The following is a 25,007-nucleotide window of genomic DNA, read 5'->3' as shown; positions in this document are numbered from 1 at the left end:
CATCCAAGAGGGAATCACGCCGGCCTTTTACAGAGGGATACAAAGAAGCCGTGACCGTGTGTGTTAAATGAGTTATGCTGACACTTCTTGACTAAAGTCTTTTATTATTATTTATTATTCTGAACGTAATCTATCATTAGCTGGTATTTTGCGGCTCTGTTCTGTTCTAATCATTTCTGTCTGCTCCAGAATTACACAAAAAGTCTACATATCTGTCATCCACACACTTATTAAACATGTTTTCTCAAAAACATATAAGAGACAGTTTTCTACACTTTACAATTCAGCCTCCTTTAATTGACTATGATAGTGTGTGTGACTGCAGATATACAACCTGGTTCCGGAAGTGTGGATCCCCGTTGCTGGGGAGTCATGTTCTCTTGTCAGTCCTTTTTCTCACGTCAGTCCTTTTTCTCACGTCCGGTCTACAGTCTGGGGTTCTGGTTTCACCTTTTTGTTCTCTTTAGCTTTCCTCAATTCAATTGGATTTTAATTGTAATTTACCAATTTGTCTGCTGGTGCACGGTTTTAAATTTAGGTGCGCTTTAATTGCCGTCCTACAGGAGGTGGAGGTGTTTAAATTTTGTAAAGTTTCTATAAACTTTTAGTTGTAGTCTCAATTTTGTCCACCAGAGGCATTTAGCTATCAACCGGATGTGGGTTTTTTAAATTCCCACCGGATGAAGAGAAAATGGAGGTTTCTTTGTTCTAAATTTTCTCTCCTTCCAGTTTGGAGAAAACTCGCATTTTTGGTTTTAATCACTCGGTCACTACATCACTTATGCATTTTATTTCCACCCAAAACTGCTCCAGCATAAGACTCAAGGTTTGGTTTATCACAATTTACTCTCACATGCCTCGTAACATCACATCATAGGCGGAATTAGCGACCCAGCATCACGTGGCCACCGTTAGCTGGTCCTAATCTCTGAGGCCTTTCACAAAAACGTCTCCTTCTTTCACAGTTTTCCAACTTAAAACTACTTCACATACACTCCACGGTTCTCTTTGATTTCACAACCGTCTACCAGTCAGTTAGAACAGTTTTCACCCGTTCTACAAACTCCAATGCATTAGCTAAATATCAGCGCTAGCTTAGCCTCGCCTTAGGCCTGCTTTAGTCACACTTTACTCACAACAATACAACAATACACAAATCTTTACATGTTTTACACTATGCTTGCCGCAAAGAAGATGATATACAACATCTGAGACTATGAGGCGATCGTCATCGGTTCTCACGTAATTCAGGATTATAATCACTATTCTTCTTTGGTAAACAACACTAGCTTCTAAGCCACGCTTCCCTTAAGTCTTTGAATTAAACTATACCTATCTGCCTGCCAAAGGACTTCTTTAACATTAAACTAACTAAGCTTTCTTAGCTACCTTCCTTAGGTGTTTTCGTATTAAACTATATCAATGCAAGCTTACCATAAGCTTTATCCGGTACCAGACCGGACACCCACTCTGGGATTTGTTTGAGTAATATGAGCACGTGGCCCTAACCAGACTACGCTGGAACCCTCCGTAGGCTTTTCATACATATCGTTAACATCATTAATATCTTCTATGCTTGCTCTTATCGCTTGTATTTCAACATTCAGGATTGCTTTTTATCGTTTAACAGCAGTTGTATTAGCTATGACCGTCGAACATTGTTGCTGGCATTCATTAATAAGTTTTCCTAGTCTACCTGCAGTGAATATTTGTTTCAACCGGTGTTCACTCTCACCTGATCTTTTGCACGTGCAATGAATACCAGTCAACGATACTCGGCGATCGTTCTTCACTTCTCCTTTCGGGATGCCCACCCAGGGACGCCAATTAAAGGGTAGGAAAAAGCTGAAGAACTCGGAGCTTAAATGTCGAATCAAAACAGCAATCTCCTGATGTAATCTATATATTTATTTAACGCAATAAGTCAAACAAAGAAAATATTCTCAGCTGAGGACACATTTCGCGTCGCCGTTTCCATAGACCGCATGGCTCAAAAAGCCCCATCGTTACGGTCTCACGGCTCCGCTCCAGGTGTGCCCAAACATTTGAAAATTCGCATCTAATACATGGAGTAGGCGTTGACCTTCTCCTCATTGGTCCCAGTTTGGCGCCTACACGCTCCTCCGTCAGCAGTCCGGAAGTGATGGTTTGTTGACCTGTTACTCTTAAAGGGGAAGTGCCCCTATTATGTTTGTAATACATAATAGTGCAGAAACATATTCGTAGTGTCGTAATACATATTGATTGAGGTAGGACAAATACATGTGATAGTCTTTCCAGTGTGGATTAATGAAGATCAGGATTAATTTACCTGACACTATCCTGTCTCCAAAATGGTGGAACGACCTCCCCATTGATGTCAGGACAGCAGACAGTCTACACACCTTCCGTCGCAGACTGAAAACTCACCTGTTTCGACTGCACCTCGGCAAATGAAGAAACAAATGAACTGTTCTTTGTATGTTGCACTTATATTGGTTTGGCTTATTTATAGCTAATAGTTGAATTTGTATTCTATTGTTTCTGTATGTTGCACTTATGTAGCACTTCAAACTGGCTTATTTGAAGACAGTGTTCACTTATACGATTGTACCTATTTGAAGCTATTGTACTTACAAGATTCTTGCTGTTCAGAGTTGTATCTCCATGATTGTTTGCACTTTTTGTACGTCGCTTTGGACAAAAGCGTCAGCTAAATGAACTGTAATGTAATGTAATGAACTGAATGAGTTCTACTGTCGCTTTGAAAGACAATGGGACAGACCTGACACCATCCCCCGCTACACTCTTCATCAGCTCCAGCCCAGGAGCCCCCCATCCGCCACCTCAGCAGAGGCCTTAGCTTCCCCACTACTGCCCACCTCAATACCCCTCCCCCGTTTCTTCCACAGTGACATCTCTCTCCATTCTTGAGAGGGACGTCTTCACCCTATTCAAGAGGCAAAACCCCCACAAGGCTGCGTTCTTTCTCCTCTGCTCTTCTCCCTGTACACCAACAGCTGCACCTCCAATCACCGGTCTGTCAAGCTCCTGAAGTTCGCTGACGACACCACCCTCATTGGACTCATCTCTGGCGGGGATGAGTTGGCCTACAGGTGGGAGATTGACTGGTGACCTGGTGCAGTGTGAACCACTTGGAGCTCAACGCTCTAAAGACAGTGGAGATGATAGTGGACTTCAGGAAGAAGTCACACCTGCCCAATCACCGTGTGTGACTCCCCTGTCGACACTGTGGAGTGCTTACGCTTTGTGCTGCCTATTTCTATGTTTATAGAGTTGGGACATGTTTTTTGGCTCAGAGTGAGTGCTCCTTGGTTTGTTGGTTTGCTGGGGGCGTGTCAGAGTGAGTGCTCTCTGCTTTGCAAGGATCTTTGTAAACGAGCACGGAGATCAACACATGCAGCGCAGAGATGTAAACTGTGTTGTGTCTGTGATGCTTGAGCCTTGGAGATTATTTGTCTGTGAGTTATTCATGTGCAATTTGGATGTGTTATGTGCAGAATGTTTGAAGTTTGTAACTTTTGGTCTGAAGCTAGTTTAATGTGTGCTAATTTAGCTAATGGCGATCTGTGCTATTTCTAGCTAATAGTGATGCTAATGATAGCTAATTATTTTAATAGTAGTATGTGTGTCGTTTGTACAGTGCTACTTATATGTTATGTAAAGCCTGCATACTTATGTGTGTTTTATTTCTATATTGTTACAGTTTTACAAACTAAAAGAAGAACAGTAAAGTCAAGAAAGCAAACCTTGCATCTTTATTGGAGGACTTTTGTATGTTAGCTAACTGTCTAGCTACGCATAGGGATACGCGCTGTAAGGGCAGAACACGCTTCCTGGGCACCATCATTGCCCAGGACCAGAAGTGGGAGCTGAACATCACCTCCCTCATCAAAAAAGCACAGCAGAGGATGTACTTCCTGAGGCAGCTGAGGAAATTCAACCTGCCAAAGACGATGATGGCGCACTTCTAAACTGCCATCATCGAGTCCATCCTCACCTCCTCCATCACCATCTGGTACGCTGCTGCCACTGACTGGGACAAGGTCAGACTGCAGCATGTCACTCGCTCTGCAGAGAAGGTGATCAGCTGCAATCTGCCATCCTTCCAGGACCTGCACGCCTCCAGGACCTGGAAGCGTGCAGGTAAGAGTGCAGCAGACCCCTTCCACCCTGGACACAGACGTCTTGACTCACTCCCATCCGGCAGGAGGCTGTGATCCATCAGGACCAAAACCTCACGCCATAAGAACAGTTTCTTCCCCTCTGCAGTTGGCCTCATCAACAAGGCCAGAGACCCCCACTGACACTGTCCCCCCCCCCTCTACACGTTACATTAACTTAATGCTTATATTGTACATTGTCTACTGTCTATATTTTGTACCTACTGTCTATATTTTGTATACATTGTTATTTTTTTATATTTTAGACGATTAGTACCACCTAACCAGAACAAATTCCTGGTAGATGAAAACCTACATGGCAATAAAAATTATTCTTATTCTGATTCCGAGATATTCAAATAGAAAAGTTACTGTACTATTAAACTACTGACATATTACTGCTTGATATTAACTTACTTAATGTTGTCTGGTATGTAATGTTTGCACATTCCTAAGATTACTATAGCATAATACTTTGGCATTAGGACCAAATCTTTACTTTGTGTTTTGCAACCCCTTCATAATTAGAAAGACTTTGGGAAACATTTGATGTATTCTTGTAAATCTACAGCCCGACCGGCTACAGCTACGATGTGTCTTAGTCCGTATATCAACAAGATAGCAAATCCCATTTGATATTTTGTTGACAATCAGAATTTATGACAGCTTTCATTGGTTGAAGGATGGAATTGAAATTGTATTGCCACTTGCAAGAATGCCTTATTTCTTAGTCTGTATTACAGCTGTATTAGCCATGAGGTGCTTCTTTAAAAGTACTTGCCACTATCCTCTCTGTTGCTCCCTATGGTTCTTCTTTTGTATTCTTGCTGGTGCCAGTCTTAAGGAGTCAGACATAACGATTTTTCATCTGCTGATGGTCCCCTCTTTTTCCATCACTCAGCCTTCAAAGACAAAGTGCTATTCACATCGGAGAGAAAAATATGTCTAACATTTCACTTGGCTAAGCAGCCCTTTCCCAGACTCTGTAGATATGTTAAGGGACACAATGTAAATCATATTAATTCACACATTGTACATTTGTCAATATAATGTTTTATTCATTGCACAAATCAACTGGCTCTGCTTTTAAAACAAATGAAATTGATGACAACAATTTCACATGTATCAAATTGATCCTTCCTTGATTGCTTTATTGGTTCTCAAATGTTAATGTTTTCTCCTTTCTGGGATTCATTTAAGGCACAGTATGGCTACTTTAAGATACTGCAACTGTTTTATTGCAGCGGTAGGAAGGACTCAATGGCAAAAAAGTGATGCTGTACCTTCTCGATAGAGACTTTAATATACATATACAAAATTAATGATGCACTCTTCAGATGATGAGGCTTATCAAAGCCTCTACTTCCTCTACTCATTTTGTGGCTAGAATTCTTTGTTGCTTATCTTTACGTTTCTTTGTAAATCTAATACTCCTTTCTAAAGTTATGGCAACAATACATGTTCATCTATTTGGCCTATATTATGAGAATCAGTTGAAGTTTTTGCATCTCTTTATATGTCTTTAACCACAAGGAGGCAGTGTTGGTTTGTTGCTGAGAAAAAGAAAGGATAAAGTTCAAGGTGTGGGTTGCTCACATATCAAGATGGTCACTTTAAAAGCAGGTTCATTGAAGTGTTGAGGAGATATCTTTGGCCAGTCTGATTGGACTTACAGCACATTATGGATGTACAGAACATATAAATACATATGCAGGGAAGGGGCACCATGAAACACTTTAATGAACAAAATATCAAAGAGTAGGTATACAATTATTTGTCATGAAGAACACAAAAGCAAATGTGTATAGGCCACTTCTGTGGCACAAAGTAATACATAAGTGATAAGTGATACATTTTGTTGTTAACGACACATGACATAATAGGAAAAAGATAGCAGTCGACAGTTAGAATACATGACATACAGACAACGGAATAGATCATTCATCCTTGGATTAAATACGGGTGGTGATGATGTGTTTTATGACACGCTTTTATTTAAAAATAACAATTTCGTTGGTTAGTCTTAGTTCTGCACTGGCTTAAGGTTAGTGGACAAACTCAACTGTATTTAGTTATTATTTAATTATTGTCTTCTACGTAGAAGCCTTCTGTGAAATACGACAACTATGTGAGCAATTTTCTCGTAGTGAAGGAGTTTACGAGCGTCATTGAAGGCATCACGTCACTATGGTAACTCAACAAACGGTGAGACTTCTGAAAGTGTGAAGCAAATTCACTGTTAGCGAAGATACAAGAGAGCAACCTATCTTATTAAATAATAGAAACAGGCTAGAAAGGGCAAAAGCAGGATGGACAAACTTGAAGACTTGGAGAGTTTTCTGAAGAATGTTGACAAAATAAGTGAGTAATATAGCGGTGAACCTTATTAACGCTAGCTAATTGCTATACTAGCTAATCATTTAAATGGCTAGAGGCTAACCTTACGTTTTGTGCCAGAATCAAGGGGAGCTAAATATACTTTATTAATAACGAAGCTAAACAGACAGAAGGAGAATTGCATGTGTAAACCTACAACATCAATGGACGCTACATGCCTTTATAATCTAGTCAGAAACATTTTGTATTGTTTCACCGTGCAGGTTATATAGAAAGTTAACCTACCAACTCTCTCAAACTATTGCTGTGGTTCAGAAAGTACATTTTTATAAAGCCACATTTTTTTACTTTAGTAAGTTACTACTTTGCTTTTTGAAATGTTATTCATTTAACTTTTTGAAGGCATATTGCTACCTCAGGACACATACTTCTATATCTATTTATTTAACCATGATTCAGCCCTTACCATAGAATACGTTACCTGGTGCTACTTTTAATGAAGCTTCTATTATGTATTGTGTTTTTATGTATTTTAATGCACATGCAAACCAAAGACAAATGTCTGCCTTTTGCCAGTAAACAGTAGACAGTAAAACATTTTTATTCTATTTCTATTCTTGTCCACTTTCATTAAGCTGTAGGAAGGTTGTGACATTATTTGTATGTGCTAAGTAGTATATTGTGACATATGTACATAGTACTTAAATGAATAAATAATAATACATGTTGTTGATACACAAAGCACAGAACATTGATATTTTACTACAACATATGTGATTATTAACATTTTTGAGTGAAGACTGTAATATTTATCATTCATTCTTTTCAGGTGAACTAGTGAAGGATCTAAAGTCCTCTGATGTCGAAGTCCATCAAAAAGCAATAGAGACAGCTGATTGCTACATTGCTGCTTTGGATGAGCCCTGCAGAACAAAGGTCAACAAGACTACAATCAACACAAACCCACCCCTTCAGCCTTCCTTGGTAAAGACATGCACACAAAGTATAGTTGCACTCCCTCTCTCGTTCTCCGTCTGTCTCAATCTTTCTCACTCTGTCTGTGCCTCTGTCTGTCTCTCTCGCTATCTCTGTTACTGTCTCCGTCCCTCGAACACAGGGGTGTCAAACTCATTGTAGTTCATGGACCATACACAGCCCAATATGGTCTCAATTGGGGCTGGACCAGTAAAACCTTTGCATAATAAAGTATAAATAACAACCCCTCCAAATCTTTCCATTTCTTTTGGTGCAAGTACATCCTGAAAACGTTCACAATTAATGAACATCTATTTACAAAACAGATAATGAGATGTGTTGCTGATCTCTTGGCTATGATTAAAAACAGAATGATGTTTCCTCAAACCTGCAATTCATTTATCTTATCTGCTCTCAGTTGTCCTGGCAGGTTTGCTATGATGAGTCTGATAGTGGGGCCCAATATTATATTCCTTGAGCACTGAAAGGTGCTGTGAACACACCAAGCATACCCCTTTACCTCAGTGAAGAAACAGGAACTGGTACAATTTTCTATATCTATAAAAGCATATCCAGCATAGGGCTAGCTACTCTTCTTATATATAAAAAAAAATGGAATTAATGTCTTCAATTTTCACACTTTGCACAGTCATCCAGTGGGCCTGACTGATTGATGGCAGTTTGGTTTGTGCAGGATGTCTGGTGATGACTTCTCTGACAAGTGGTCTGCACTGTTTTTATGTCACCAATTAGTATCACTCAAAGAAAGTCACTACCCCGAGTGGAAAACCAAAATAAAGAGTACAATAGAGCCGTACCATGCAGTGGAAATGCTTCTTTAGAGAATAGCTGAGACGAGGTGAATATCACTGGGCTTACTGACACACTACTATTGCATGAGGACGATGACTGGGCATTATGAAATGTGCCGTGGAGTCATTGTACCAAATCTGGCCCTCAGGCCGTTTGTTTGACACCCATGCTCTAACACAGCAAACAAACACACAAAGCGCAAACTGTATTTAAAGCGACAACTACTTGTTGTGTTTCCTACCTGTCCTTTCATGTAAGGAAAGACAAGACGATGCACAGTAAATAGTGAATAGGTAGGTTTTTGCTAACCTTTAATAATTCTTTTCTTGTTTTACAGTGTCTGCAGAATGAGAGTCCAGGTGAGTGGGTCACTTGGTTGTCCCTTGCACTGAATTGAAACATTGTTTATAACATTCGTACACAGAGCACAAAACATTTTTCAGAGGTGCAGTGAGAGTTTCCAATCAACTGCGTCTTTTTGGCATGTCGAGGATTCACTCTGTGCCATAGAAGGAAGAGAGATGTCCTTAGCATTACAGTTGACCGCTGGAATTTGTTATTTCAAGAGTGACCGTGTTTTGCAATATCTTCCACTTGCCTGCTCAGACGTTTTGTGCTATTTTTGTCAATTTAGTTGGCGGAGGTTTAATAAGGGTGTGAAGTGAACTCTTCACTCCTTTATCAAACTGTCAGTGTGTCATGATGAGGAGGGTACTGCTATGGAATAGAGGAAATGAATCATTGGACATGAGTGATATGTTTTTGTTGTTTTGTTTGTTTGGAGGCCCATTAATTATCGGTTGATAGGAGACTTGTAGTATTGACTGTTTAGGCCTCTACGGCCGAACGCAAAATGTGGGACAAGCCACGCAAATAGGAGCCAGCACTAGTTTAGCATTCAGCTCATTTATGTGCTTAGAAGTCGCTGTTATGATCTTTTTCATTATATGTCTCATTTTGTACGTCCCAGCTCTTTAAATGTGGTATTCAATATAAAATGTAAAGAAGCCCTCATAAAATTCCACGCCATTTTCTAAGTCTGATCTAAAGTTTTAATTACTATTTTTTCATCTTTGAAAATGGTTTGGGGAAAGAAAGTTTTGGCAGGTGAGTTTATTTTTTTTTTATATTTTTTTTAGATGAAAAATAATATAGAAATAAGAAACTTCGAAATCTCCTCTTAAGTCATAAACACAGGAGGGAAAACTATTTAGATCAGATTTAGAAAGTGGATCACGAGAATGCCTTTGAGGTCTTCCGTAAAAACATATTTTCATCAAATCAACACTTCTTCCAATTCTTCCTGGGGTTAAACTCATCAAAGCATTAAAGATGCAAATGCAATAAGCTTTCACACTTCTGTGTGTGAAAACACTTTTATTGAAGTTTACACATCATACATTCAATTCACAAAATGAGGACGAAAAAGCAATCCTGTGTTCGAGGCTGGGGAGACAGCAAAACAGTTTTCAAATTAACCTCCAACTGATGATATTCTTTACTTTGGACTTGGAGCAATATCTATCTTTGGGAGAACAGCATTAACAATCACAAACATATGTGCCCTGTGAGATTTCTATAGTCACCAAAGATGAGTGATCAGTTTTTTTTCTATGACTCAGATCTTTTGTTTTCGACTAGACTGGTATTGATGATTAGATTTTGCTTATTTCAAGAATTTAAGGTTACAGTTTGTATTCAATCTGAAGTATTGCCTATGACCCCCCCCCCAGATAATTTCATGAAGATTATGGAGAGAGATGCTGAAGACAGGAGGGTACAGAAGATTGCAAAAGCAGAAAAGGCTACTGGTGTGTGACTTTCTGTTCCTAAAAGAAGCTGTTGGAGCAGTTTGCATGACATGCCCTGCTCTGTTGGGCTCATAACAAATCTGTTTAAATGTTGTACCGTTTCTGTCACCGCAGCACTCCAAGACAAGGGGAATGAAGCTTATGCTCAACGAGACTATGAAACTGCTGTGAAGTATTACAGCGATGGCTTGGCTGAACTACGGGACATGCAGCCATTGTACACCAACCGAGCACAAGTGAATATATTTAACTATGTGTTTCATCTTCCAAATGTTTTGCAACAACAACACAAATTGCGTCGTGCCATTTAATCCCATGAGTTGATCCCAGTTATAAGGCAAAAGCTATAAAAGAAGAAGAAAAAAATGGAAACAGAACTGCTTTTGTGTGCCAATCACTTGCCATGTGCAATTAAGTTAATTGTATCTTGAGCATCTGCTTTGTGGTATATTTATAGCCAAACAATGCTACACTACTTATCACATTCTCTACTTTGTGACGCAAGGTGACATTATTGTCTGTTTTTCTATTTAGGCCTACATCAAGCTGGGGAAGTACAAGGAGGCCATCAGTGACTGTGATTGGGCCCTGAAGGTAAGGCCTAGCGGGGAACTGGGGTCAGTCAGTCACCGCCTCATTCGTCATAGCGGTTGGAGCTCAGAGGAGATATGTTTGCACTGAAACTGAAACAGTAATAGCTGCAGGTGATCATCATCAGCAGTGCAGAGAGAAATGTTTGAGAACATGTGTTCAAAAAAGTGGGCAAAAATGAATAATGTCTGTGAGTTCCTCCACATGTGGTAGTTTGTTTGGAGTTCTGCTTCCTTTAGTTCACTCAAGCCAAATGCACGTTTACAATAAATAATTATTACTCTAGTTTTGGATGACAAGTTTGCTCTGTAAGGCAACTTTATTTGATCCTTGAAAAGTCTTAAAAGGCATTGAAGACATTAATAAAAAAAGTCCCTAATTGGTATTACAATGTCAATCTTTTAAAAGTCTTAAATACTAAAAAAAGGGAAAGGAATTTTAATAATCGTTTCTTTTACTGACCTTCCATTGTAAAATCTCAAAATAATTGGCAACATTTAATAAAAAAAAAAAAAAAAAAAAGAAGCCTCTCACATTAACGTCACGCAGATCCGAATAGCGGAACAATTGTGAACAAAATTGGTCTTAAATTTAAAACTCATTAAAAAAGTCTTCGAAATAAAAATAAATCTAACTTGCCTTGAGCCTTAGGAACCCTTTCGCTGTAACACTTTTCTGGAGTGGAGGGTGTCTCTGAAGGTCGGACTGAACATTTCCCTCTTACTGTGTTAGTGGTATCAATGCAGACACATTAAATCACCATTATGTACCTGTAGATGTGTTGATGAGGAAGAAGTGCTTTAACTAATGCGTTCCCATCATCGTTTTCTCTCTGTCAGTGTGATGAGCGGTGCATTAAGGCTTACCTCCACATGGGGAAAGCATATCTAGGCATTGAAGAAATATATTGAGGTTAGTATGATTACCTGTCACTATATCTAATCGCTCCTGATTTTTACACATTACACATTTTTACACATTATATTTACATCATAAGTATAGCGGGAACAGGGCCACACAATGGAAGTGGTATGCCTGGAATTTTGATTTAAATATAAACAGCAATTTTCTGTAAAATCTTGTCTTTTGTAGGCATTTCAATCCATTCACAGGAAAATAGGCTTATATTTAATTTTGATATCAGCTAAAAACGAATGATAGTTTTCTATGTACTGCACTCTTGTGCTGAGGTACTGTAGTCTTTCTGAGTTACCAGAATCATATTGATTTGCATGGCTTTTGAAGTGAAGCACACAATATAACCAATAATGAACTAAATTCTTCTCTTTTCAGTCCAGAAATTGCTTTGAAAAGATTGTGGAAATTGAACCTGCGAGGGAGAAGATGGTGAAAGGTAAAGAAAATAGGGGGTTTGGTTAGAAACACTTATTCAAGTCCTTTTGTGATAACTGCTCTCATTGGCTATTTATCATGTCCAACCATTAAAACGTTTTAGTACACATCCATGTTCACTCAATTCAGCTTCATTATCTTCACAGTAATTATAATTGTGTTTCGTACTACAGTGTTTTGTTTACAAACTTTTGAACTTATGAATCCAGCTTTAAACTCTGAATAGTTCTTCTCTACATATTGAGATAAATGTTTAGTGAATGTTTCCTTTACTTTGTGGCTATCACACATATGTGCACCGCTTTGCAGTGTCTTTGCAATCGTCACATGTGGTGTAGCATTACTCTTCTAATACTACAGAGCCACTTGCCTTAGGTCCTCAGGTAGTTTATGACAATAGGCATGTTGGTTATCTGAGGATGTGAGACCTTCAGTTCACTCTTTTCTGTGACAGTGAACATTCAGTTAGGAATAACTTTCCGCCTTATCACAGTCTACGTGTGTCTCACGGAGAGATACCGTAGGTCCTTTCAGACTGTACAATCACCACGGCCCCTGGTAGACCACCACACAATACAGACTATTCCATCACTGTGTGCAAGGATCACTGCCATGTGCAATATTCACTTTTACAACTTTTTATCAACCACTTTGTACTCATATTATTTTTATTCTATTTTATTTTTTTAAATCTATTTTATTTTTTTTTATCTTTTTTTTTTTTTTTAATCTTTTTAAAAAAAAATCTATTTTATTCTATTTTTTTTTTTTTAATCTTTTTTTTTTTTATCTATTTTTTTTTATTTTATCTATTGTATTCTATTGTATTCTATTTTATTCTATTGTATTCTATTTTATTCTATTTATTTTGTACTCTTTACTACCACTTTACTTCATATGTTCTTTTGCTGCAACAAGGTAAATTTCCCTATTGTGGGACTAATAAAGGATTTCTGATTCTGATTCTAATACTTTCTCTTCTTCCCTCCCTCCTTTATCTCGTTTGCTCGCTCCATACAGAATACCTGGCCCAGGTGGATTTGGAAGAGGGAAGAGAGAGTCAGGAGATGAATGCGATGCAAGATTTCGACATGGGAGAGCGGAATGCCATAAGAGTGCCCCAGCTGCTCGAGAAGCTGTCACGGCCCGGTCAGCTTCCCTGGTTCTACTGTGGAGGATTGGAAATTCTGTCACAAGCAATTACTGACTGTGAGTGTTCTTTTGAGAGAAGTTTTGCACAACAAATGTATCTTTCTCTTTTAATCTTCTTTCTCTTTAATCTTCCTTCATTGGTCCACCTGCTGTATTTCTCGGTTCTATGGCTAAAATGGTCATAGAAAGTTCAGCCAGAAAAAGAGTTAATACAGTACCTAAGTACTCACGGCGAACATTTTAGGAGCATGGGGTCATTGTGAAGCAGGTCTGCAAAAACTGATTATTTCATGTCTTGTTCTACAATGGGAGAGAAGGGAGACCTAACGCTGTCCATCACTGATTTCTCTTTACACTCGATTTGCTTGTCACAGTGAGCAAATTTCCAATATAGAGTGTAAAGCCACACTGAAAGAGCAAAACTCCAGAGCTGCCTGGTGTAGTGAGCCCCTGTGCAGAGGATAAGTGTACATACCATAACACTATGTAACACAATCCAATAACACTTAAACAGCTGCATAAATGTTGCTGTGCAGAACAATTGTGTTTGCATGTTTATTACATTATCAGAGCAAGACAAACATTGTGTCTACTATTTGGCAATGCCTGTAGAGGAGTGAAACCTCCAGTGCTGTTTGATTTGTGTTCTGTTTCCGATCACATCAATTAGCAGACATAGACATCCACTTGGTATAGAAATTATGATGTCATTTTGTTGCTGAACTGCTGAGTGGACTGTTCTGGGCCAGCAAGGTCAGCTGTTCCACCAGTTAAGTGGTATTGTAATGAATATTGAACTGAAAAATTGAAATCACTAACATTAAGATATTGTAATAGCTTTTAGTGAAGGTACAGGGTTGTGTATGCAATGGTACTTGTATTTGGTGTTCAGAGCAGGTATCGAGGGGGGCTGTTATGGGGGGACAGTAAACACTATTACACCTTCTGGAGCTGTCTTGGGTACAATTTAATGAAACACCTGTGATAGCAGGTGTCCATTCTATAACCTCAGTGACATTACCTGCACATATGTCAGATTTAGAGTAGGTAGCAAGTGAATGGTGGTACCTGTCCGTTTGCTTTGTAGATTTATGACAGCCTGAGTTCCTCTAGATCAGTGGTGCCCACACGTTTTGGGCTTTTGAGCTACTTTTGAAATGACCAGGTCCAAGTGATCTACCTGTATTAAGAAAATGCTGCGACGGGGTGGGTGGGTGTTTGATAGGTAATGGTGCTGTCGATCACTCGCCATTGATCGACCTTTTGGGCACCCCTGCTCTAAATGGACGGGTTTCCTGATGAAATGGGATTATCGATGCTCATATATATTTCAGGGCGTCTAGAGTTTCTCTAGAGTTTTTGTCAGAATTGCCGGAATTTCGAGCAATGTCTATGATCAAGAAAAACAGCTCATGAAATTTAGTTGAAAAAGAGCATTGGTACAAACTACAAGTGTTCATGAAAGTACCACTAAAAAAAACAGTGACTTCAAATCCCATACTGAAACATGATGTGGGGAAATGGTTGCAGATGGCAAAGCATATCAAGATTTAGTTTAGAACGAGCACAGTACTCCTTGCTCAAGGTTTCAGATGAATGGAACCAAACAGGTTTGGCAGAAAAATGCCCTCATGGCCCTAATTTCATCTCAGCATTGGAAAACAGAACTGTGATCTTGTGCTTGTGGAAAATGTGTCGAGCACAAGCAATTGCAAGATATTTGTTTACCAAGTCCTCGACTGTATGAAAAGGGGCCATTGTAGACAGGCAGCAGCTGCTCTTCATCAAGTTGTTCACCCCTCCTCTGTCAGCAGCTGATATTTTTGTAAATGTTTTTGACCTAAGAAGTGACTTTGGAACTCAACTCTACTAATATTACTCATTTTAGATGTTGCCAAAAGGCAGAAATCGCAGCTTTTGTAAAACAGCCTAGCCGTACAATTCATCAAGGTCAATGGCCCTCTCAGGAGTATTCATTTTGCTATATTTCAGCTAAGAAAGAAGTAGTTCTGACATGCTCTACCCCATTGCTGCCCTCATACAGGCTGTGTATAACTTCAGGTACTTGGACCACACAGCCAACACTGATGGAATTGATCGAGAGATGCTTGAAGCTTGTCGCTCAGTAAACTGTAACAAGCTATATACAACCCACGTCACTGTGTAATGCTAACTCTCTATTTTTCCTTTAACTTGTATCACTATTTGTGAAATGCCATATTCTTTTGTACTGACTGTCCACTGCAGGATGACAAACATTTTTTATCCAATCGCTCTTTTCTTTTCATTTAGATGAATAAAAGTATACCGTCAAATGATATAATGCCTGTCTCACAGTGCCATTCAACAGGAAAGGGCAAAACTTACATAACTCAGAACTGAAAGCATCTCAGCAGGGCTGACATTACAGGCTTTTTCCCCTAAAAGTGTTGCCTAACTGCTCTGCTCTACTTTCTGTAGACTCTAAATCATTACAAGTGGTAAATAGACCATTACTTGTTGTAACTTACTCTCTCAACATATTTTATTTATTCTTGTCTCTCATACCCTTGCAAACCGGTGAACAAGGCAAGCTAAACTAAAAGAGAGAGGTGTTGTGTTTCTCTAAAACCCACGAGGTTCCCTGGTGATGATATGTAGTTTTCTGTCTTCTTACACTATCCACTGTTCTCTTCTATCAGGTACAGGCCGGACGCGCTTCAGACTGAACAATGGCTTTAGTATCATCAGCAGCAATGACACAGTGAGGAGGTAAGGGGACCAGAGGGAGAGGTAGCTGTCAGCCTTCAGTGGAGCTATAACAGATGGACCCAGAGACGGACGCACACAGAGACAATGATGGCCTAAACTAGAGAGATCATTATCCACCCTCTCTCGCTCTCTATCTGTTATTTTGTGTGATAGCCGAAAGATGAAAAGACGATCACACTGAAGATTGAGATGGCACTGAAATGAGCAAAGGCCCTGCGTTTTGTCCCTAAAAGACGGGGGTGTTTTGTACAAGATATTAATTATGACTCCCTCATGTCAGATCAGTAAAGGTATTATTAACTTGTCAAACATTTTCTGTGTTGTCCATTGTTAGAGCTGCCATTATCCAAGTTAGCACCGGAAAATGCAATGAAAACAGCCTCTGCTGTGAGCCAGATGCAACCAACGGAAACCTTTGTGAGGCATGTCACAAAGAAGTCAGTCAGTGCATTTTTATCTGCTACAGAAAAGCCTAAATTCTTTAGGAGTTAAAGAAAAAAAGCCCTGAAAAAAAGGGTATTCAAGGTGCTCTGTGCTATTCTATACCCACAGTTCCCCACAAAAAGTGAAAAAATAAGAAAAAAACTTTTCAAAAAGTGTTCTGGCTAAAGCTAATTCATAATTACATTCTTAAAAACATGTAACAGATAATAGGATAAGAGATCAGGCTATAAGCTTCAGCCAGTGAGTAGCAGCACATACTAGCTTCTTCAGGGCAGAAACAACATTGATGTCAATTTGAAACCCTTTAGTGGGATAACAGATGACTTCTCATGTGACATGTGAGTGATGGCCAAGTGTCTATGTCACACAAAGTACCTACATCAAATGGAGATACATTGTAGGGCAACGTGCATAATGATGTTTAAGTAACAGCTCACAATACTGCATGCTCACAAAACATTATGTGTTCTTGCTTATTGCACTCCCTATTCTTCATATAGCTGTACTGAAATACATTTTCTCCATTCACTCCTTTTTTAATAGTAGAGTGACGTTTGGTACCTCAAAAGTAGGACCTCGCCGCTGCACCTAGATTGCTTAATATCCATATGAAATGAAATGGCATCTTGCTCTAGCAAATTGTATTGAATTGCTACAAGTGTCTGTTGTAATGAACTATTTTAATTTAGTTTCCATCATTTGTGTTGTGCTGAGATGCATTTGTATTGGCATACTTGCATGTAAAAAACCTTTTCATTATTTGACAGTATTATTTAAATGTGATTTGTACTATAGTAGAAGAGAACACTGAGACACTGTTCACTGAGTTTTACTTCTTTTTCTCCAGCTGCCTGTTGCAGAAAACAAAGGAACCAGGATGCCAGGAGTTGTGTGTGTCGGTTCTGAAGCTATGGAGGGTTATTTGTTGTGAAAACGGTAAGTATTTAATCAAGCTACACTTCTTTTCCTGTATTTTCCATGTAGCCACTTGTAGGACACAGGAAAAAATTGATAATTGATATCCTAGTATAATCCGACATTTCTGCATTGTGTCATTACTGCACAGATTGTCAATGTGATACTTAAGCCGTCTCTTTTGTCAAGCCTTTATTTGCCTCTGAATCAGAGAAGCTGCGTGGGCTTCAGCACATCCACTGTTCGTGCCAACTGTGATACTGTGTGTATGTGTTAATACCGTATTAACAACAAAGCATTTCTTCAGCTTAATAGTCATGCAATTGTGTTTACAAACTAGTTTGCTGTTCTCTGGGAACATAACCGGGTATTGTGTCCAGTCAGCGCATTCTTTGTATGTACCATCTTTTCATCTTGTTTTCAGATGAAAACCAGAAAGTGTTGATGATATGCCCCGTCATGAGACAGTCCATTGTTCACTTGATAACATCAGAGCATGTTGCAGAGCAGGAAGAATGCCTGGCATTGCTATGTTTGTACTCACAGAGGCCACATGGCAGGCGTTTGGCCATTGACAACCTGAATGTGCACATGTAAGTCATTTCTTTACGTTGTCATCAGATGCAAATGATGAGAGAAATAACATAGCTGGAGTAAAGATATGTATGTTGACAGAGACGGTAGGCTCACTGCATGCTCTAACTAACCAAATGATGTAATACTTTTCCTTTACCTCCTCCCATCCCGAGGAAGTGTTAAAATGATTTTGCATTTCACATTGTTCCCCTTAATGAAATCAGATTGGAGTTAATTGCCACGCCCGTTTAATGACATTTCAAGAAATGTTGTACATTATTGCTCTGAGACATAGTTAAAAAAATGACTCTGAGTGACTCAAGTGATTTCTTATCATATCTATGTCGGATAGTATTTGAGCTGCAGCTGAACGGTTTTCAGAAAATAAGGAATGAATCATATTGTTGCTCCTCTTTGGCATTATTATCACACCGATTTATTTTTCTCTCCATCCCTCTCCCTCCTCCCTTTTTCTTTGACTGGCTCTACTTTTAATCTGGATCTAAAGGTTAGTGAGGAACCTCATGGTGTGCATCTCAAAGCCAAATCAGCAGCAGCAGAACACAGCGGTCAACATTCTTGAGAACTTTGCATCAGAGAACAAGTATTACCGATACACAGCCTCACAAAAAAACACTAGATTTATTCTCCTCACACTCTATAAAAAATGATTAATTTTATCACTGAAAAAGGACATTTATATTTTCAGGTACTCTGCAGAATTCTGAATAAGACCCACCAGTCTATTATCCTCCCATACATCATATCCATATATATTAAATGCACTTTAAAATCCATTATTGCATCATGTGAGGAGAACCTCTGAGCAATGGTGCGTCTTTAATATTTCAGTAAGTGCTATGCAAGGGTTAATGCCACTTCAAGGCACAGGGCCGTTCTCAACCTGTTTTCCTCATGAAAACAAGACATGAAAGGACAACCCAGTCTCCAGCACAGCAGGAAGTAAGCCGAGGTGTCAAGTAGTGAAATGGGGAGATCAATTCACCCTGTCTATAGCTCAAAGAGAGTCACATTTTATTTGTTATATCCTAAAGAGGTTTTTCACTTCACTTTTGGAGGAGAAATTAATACACAACTGGTCCAAATTTCATATTGATTCCGAATCTTACAAATATATACATTTGCAAACATGCTTTTATGTATATTACACTATATATACATGAAGTACAGCTAATTGAATTATTGTTTTTAGTCAGTAGTCATTAGATATGACAATTGCAATTACCAATTAGCCTTTTATGACTCAGCAGGTGCATTGTGGGAAGTAAATGTGGGTGTACTACGGTGGGTTTTGATGCACTAAGCACTTGTTGTTTTACTTACTTGTGTCACGCTGGGCTGTGGAGAACTTAAACGAAAGATCAAACTTGACTTTACTCATCTCCCAAGCATTCATTCTCATTCCCGGTGGTATTACAAGACTGGACGGAGCGGAACTAGTCAGTTAGATGGTTCATTTCAGCAGATATTTCTGGAAACACAACACATAGACGTACACATATTACCATATACTGTACATAATATGTCAATCGTACATGTAGAGTAGAAATATTTTCATATTTTCTTTACAGATTTTGCATTCAGTTAAGGGACGTGTTGTCAGAGTCTGTCATTGCGCCATTTACAGTATTACTGGTAAGATATGTAGATACAAATGTTCATATTGATACACACTGAATATATGCAGATGTGTTAATGTGTGTCTTCTTCATTTTTCAGAGAAATATCTGCGAGTCCAATCGGCCTGTCCTTGCTTCACTGATATCGGCCGTTGGCTGTCTGGCTCGAGATGACGTCATCTGTCACAGTTTTGCACATGATCCAGAATGTTGGAAGGCTTTTGTGGTCGCCATTGTTAGTATAATAATTACAGACTTTTCTTTGTTGCATGGAAAAGTACAAATCACATTTGTATTGTATGTTAGATGCCACGGCAGTACAAGAAATAACACCACAGTATAGATATTGTGAAAATGTTTAGCTTTAGTTTTTCAATTCACTGTATGCATTTTATTCAGTGTCGAATGTGTTGACTGTCATTACAGAGGCAATGCAGTGCATGTGAATACAAAGAAGTCATTTACCCTCTGCTTGGGTTGATCATCAACCTTTCGGCTATCACCTCTCCAATCATTCAGGTAAGACGAATGACATTTGATATTTACTTTACGTTTCAGTTATTCACGGTATTTGTTATGAGTGCAAAAATGATCTTTTGTCTTATCTCTTGTTATTTTTTAGTGGGCACTGTACTAACTGATGATATGATGATACTCTATTCCAGATAAAGTTGACCTGAACTGACATTCAATGTGGGAGCCATCTTGAAATAATTATATGTTTTGACCGAACATTCACCCTGCACCACTTTAAGATATACTGTATGTAAACAATGTTAAAAGCCAACGGGCAATGGAAGAAGAGGGGGCCTTTATGTGAACGGTGATATGTGATGTGTGATGTGTGATGTCACCTATCACGTTGGAAAATGTAATGTAAAAATTGGCTTAGCCACGTTTGTGTCTTCTTTTTTGTAGGAGCATGCTGTTTCACTCTGCGACTGCTCCCTGGGCCTGCTGAGGGATAGTGACGGAGGAGTCATAACTGTGAGTGAACCTTACCATATCACTGCACTATTGTACTCGGAAGGTTAGAAAAACCGTTGCACATCATATATGTAGTTGCTTTACTGTATCATAACTCCCAATCATGTTCGGCTGTATTACTGCGTCGGACTAAAAAAAGGTTTAAAAAAATATTAGCACTTTTTTACAGTTTGTTGAAAATGCTTTTTGAAAACCTAATCATTTGTTTTCCAAACTTCCATACGTCCTATAAAGCATAAAACCGTCACTTAGATGGAAATAGATGACATCGGTGTTGAGTAATGGGCCTTTTCTAGGGCTTGTGAGCTCATTGGCAATGTGCCCCTAAAGGTGGCAACAGCCATCCACAATGTTCAGAGGATCCTATATATGTGTCAATACAGTTGATTAAAGCTCCAGCTCCAGGTGCTGGTGCCTGTGCTAATGGCTGTTATAGCAGTTTCACACTGCCTATGCAATGCCCTTAGAGTCCCACACTTCCACTCTGTCGCTTTACTTTATTTTAGTGCTCGCTCACTGCGTTGCTGGAACTTTTTCTTCATTGTCACCTGGTGTCAACGACCTTTTAAAAAAAATGTCTTCAATGTTTTTCTCTGCTCTTTTCTTTTTTTTTTTGTCTTGTCTTGACTTCACTTGCCTCTTTAATGTATCATAAGGGCTACACCAAAGCCCCTTAAGCCCAAATGATTGCTGCAGGGCTGTTTTGTTTGAACTTATATACATTTAGTTTTAGCTTTCTTGAAAGAAGGTGTAAGGAGCATGCATGCGTCAGCCAAGGAGTGTTAGAAACTACCCGGTTTGTCACTCAAGTGAAACATTTAGTAAACATTTAAAGATTTTTGAAGCTGCATTAGTAATTTTTTGACCGATAGGAGGCAGAAGAACTGACAGACACATTCAAGTTTTACTGCTTTAAAAGGTTTTTATGGAAAGAATGTTAGCAAAACAATTCCTTGTAAAATACAACAGACATAGAGCAACATTATCATCTCATCACATCTGCTGTTAGAGTATTCTGTAGCCTTTTAGCTCTGATTTGGCAGACTCCTGAGAAAGATATCTTGGTGTTAACTTCCATTTGGTACTGGGGACGCAGAGCGTTAATCAGAGCTTATTTTGTGAAAATGGCTGCCTGCTGCTTCTATGAAAGCAGCTGGTGAGTGCAGTGATGCTTAACTGAAAGCTGCGGTGGTTGAAGGGGAAGATTATCTTTCATCAAAAAACAATTACTCAAATTATTAATTTGTGCCCTTGATTTATGAATAATTCTAATTCTAAATAACTAATTTGCTGCTTTTATCAACTAATTCATACCCTCAATTTACTTCATTTGTGCCTTTACTGTACCTAATAATGATGAGTGACTGAACAGATCCCTCCTGCAAGACTTGTGTGACCTCTAATTCTTATTTGCTTCTGTTTTTATGCTTGTTCTGTTCGTCTTTTCTTTTTATTATCCTGTCCTTGAAAGATTCGCTATCATTTTATGTTCAGTCAAACATGTTTTGAGGCAACTTTCTCATCATCTTTACAAAGGACTTTCTCTACTTTATTGCTGCAAACACACTCCATAAAACTTACTGATTTCACGTCTTAAATAAAAAATCTCTTTTCCAATCCTCCACTTTTCTCCAATTACTCTCTCACACTCTCTTAGTCTAAAATAGAAACAGTTTTCCGACGGTTTTCTCTCTTGCTAGCTTAGCTCTTTTTCTCACAGCAGTTTTCTACTGCTCCTTTTCGCTGCTGTGTTTTCCGTTTGTCTTTCTTCTTGCACTTTCCTCCAACTTTTATAATCTTCGTTTCTAATGCCAACCATCTTTTTTTGTGCCCCAGAGAGCCACGGGCGTGCTGAGCACTATCCTCCCTCAGTCCCCTGAGGCCGTTCAGTATGTTATTCAGAGGGACGTGGTCCGGGACATGCGCCGGCTGCTGAAGGTGCATAACTGTACACACAGCCAAGTATCTATGCAACACGTGTTTGTATGTTACTTGTGGAATGATAGTTTATTTCCCAACCATTCATTATTATTCTTAAAACGGCCCGTAATGGCATTTACCTCTAAAACATCATGATCTAAAGACATGATGAAAACATGCTGAAGAAGAAACCACTACTTGTATTTGTATAAAGTACTTAACTCATATTACGGTTTCTGAATGGGATCCATATTTGAAGTAACTGCGTAATCTATGTATTATTATCTATTCTTCTACTAATTCCACTACAGCTCAGTTGTTTTAAACTCTTAAGTGTCAACATGAAGTTAGAGTTTACAACCAATACATTCAACTTGTTTAATGTGATTGTTATTTCTGTGTCTACCAAGGGAACAGGGCAGACTGCCACTAAGTATGCCATTAAGACTCTGACAGTGTGCACTGCTGCCAGTCACTTGGCACGGGAGAAACTGGTGAAGTCTGATAAAAGTGAGATATGATTGACATGTTCATTAGTTTATGAATAACATTTTAGAGTTGACCTAAAATGCAAATGAAGTGTATGCGTGTCTACTCGTATGCAGTGCAATGTGCAGTATATCTGTTGCTTTTCATGTGTGTTTGTTAGTACATTTAAAAATGCTATTCTCTTCTTATTTATTATTCATTTATCGTTCTTACAGAACTGTCTGTTTTACGTCATTTGCTGGCTCCCAGCTGTGATGCGCTGGTGTCAGGAAATGCTGCCCTGTGCTTGGCCCACTGCCTTAAGTTGGAGGGAATTGGCAGCGCCCTGCTGGGCACTGATGTTGTGCGGCTGCTGCTGCTCCACGCTGCAGGGGACGCTGAGAGGACAGCTGTGCGGCAAAATGCAGCGATTGCTCTGGGGAGGCTGTGTCGATCTGAGCCCAGGTGCCTTCTCACCTCATTCTATAAACCACATGCTGCTGATTACATTCTAGAAACTAGCCTCAAGGAGACGATGGACACGATGAAACGTCTCACTGAAATGAGACCATGTGATGTGACGGCTCTGGCTTAAGAAGTTGTTCACGCATTAGGCAAATGTGACTTCTGGTTGAGGCTGAACTAAAAGTATTAAAATATTTATTAGTTCGGTATTTACATTTCAAAGTCCGTATTCAAATATGGTTTATTATACAGTATGCACCTACTACTGCAGTCATCTGTGCATGTGATGACTCACTAATGTGTGACTTACTATTCTAATGCACATAACATGGCAACTTCTCTCCTAATATTTGTACTTCTGCTTAATCACAGCAGCCAGCAGCAGATTAAGTCATGTCTTTATTGCACTGAATGCATTTTTAGATTGTGTTTTGATAATATTAATAATAGTCTGGTCGTAGTTGTTGTTACATTTGTTTGATAGATTTATCGAATTTGAGTTCATTTAGTCTTTCAACAATGCTGCCTGTTGGATATATGTTAAGACTACAACTAATGTTTTGTTTTTTCAATATCCATTAATCTTCCAATTTTGTTTCTCCAATAATCTTTTTGTCAATAAAATGTCACATAATAAGGAAAAATGGCCAGAGTAACTTTGCCAGAGCCCAAGCTGTTGTCTTCACGTTGCTTCTCCAAAGACATTAAATTACAGACACATATTTGGAAGTTGGAATGTTTGGCATTTTCGTTGTCAAAGTAGTTATCAATTATTTCGACTAATCGACTAATCATATAACTCATTTTGACTCCAGGAAGTGCAGAAAAGCTCTGCAGGAAGTTCCTTTAACCTGATGGCTTGTTTTTTTTGCTCTGACATGCATTGTCAGCTGTGTGACCTTATATAGACAGGTGTGTCCAGTTATTTGAATTCACCACAGGTGGACTCTAAATACTGTTTCCATTTAATTTCTTTTGACATTCTGCTTTCTTCAATTCCAGACATATGCACAAACTTCGAGAACTTCACGGCCTTGAGATCCTGCACTCCTGTGCAAAGGTCATGATGTGAATCCAACAACACATCTTTATAATATCCTTGCTTGTCATCAGTCTTGTTCTCTTCTGTATTCTGTTTTGGGGAAAACAAATTCACAAAAGAAACCTGTTAATTTAACATTAATTTCTCTTCCCTTCTTTCTTATTATTTTTTAAACCCTCTTCATTAATTGCTATTCCAATAGATATTTATGATTCTTTTTAATAATATGGATTTTTTTCTTTCTAATACTTTTAAATTCTGCTGAATTTATGTGGTTAATTACCATTAATTACATCTTTAAATGTCTGTTGTTAAATTTATATTCTATGAAAAATAGTGTGTGTAAATGATGGAGTACTTGCTTAACGGGCAGGTGACCATAATCAAAATTTCTAATAAAGTGTGTGTCCTGCTGCAACCTCTGTGCCATCCTTTGTTATTTATCTTCTTTTTGGTTATTTAGATATTTGGTCAGTTTGTTTATTTTTGGATTTCATTACCAGAAAGGTGCATGTTAGTCCTGTATATAATACTGATAACACAACAACAACTACTTTATCATCTGTGTTTGGATTCTCTGGATGGCAGTACTGGAAGGATAAAT

General features: G+C 38.8%; 1 protein-coding gene across 1 annotated transcript; it reads left to right on the top strand.

Annotated features, from left to right (window-relative positions):
- Positions 1–6,414: 6,414 nt before the first annotated feature.
- On the top strand, positions 6,415–24,681 carry ttc12 (tetratricopeptide repeat domain 12). Its single transcript, XM_029446689.1, is given in 22 exon segments — positions 6,415–6,524; positions 7,330–7,484; positions 8,626–8,647; positions 10,022–10,099; positions 10,214–10,335; positions 10,634–10,693; positions 11,530–11,580; positions 11,582–11,602; positions 11,984–12,044; positions 13,064–13,252; positions 15,877–15,946; positions 17,238–17,326; positions 17,730–17,898; positions 18,390–18,485; positions 19,474–19,537; positions 19,622–19,756; positions 19,948–20,040; positions 20,440–20,508; positions 22,345–22,446; positions 22,839–22,938; positions 23,133–23,361; positions 24,364–24,681. Coding segments are annotated over 22 exon segments (2,097 nt in total). The 5' UTR covers positions 6,415–6,472; the 3' UTR covers positions 24,434–24,681.
- Positions 24,682–25,007: the final 326 nt, after the last annotated feature.

This window comes from Cottoperca gobio, chromosome 13, assembly GCF_900634415.1.
Source record: "Cottoperca gobio chromosome 13, fCotGob3.1, whole genome shotgun sequence".
Classification (NCBI taxonomy): Eukaryota; Metazoa; Chordata; class Actinopteri; order Perciformes; family Bovichtidae; genus Cottoperca; species Cottoperca gobio.
The sequence above is the reverse complement of the archived record's forward strand: the minus strand, read 5'-3'. Positions and strand labels throughout refer to the sequence as shown.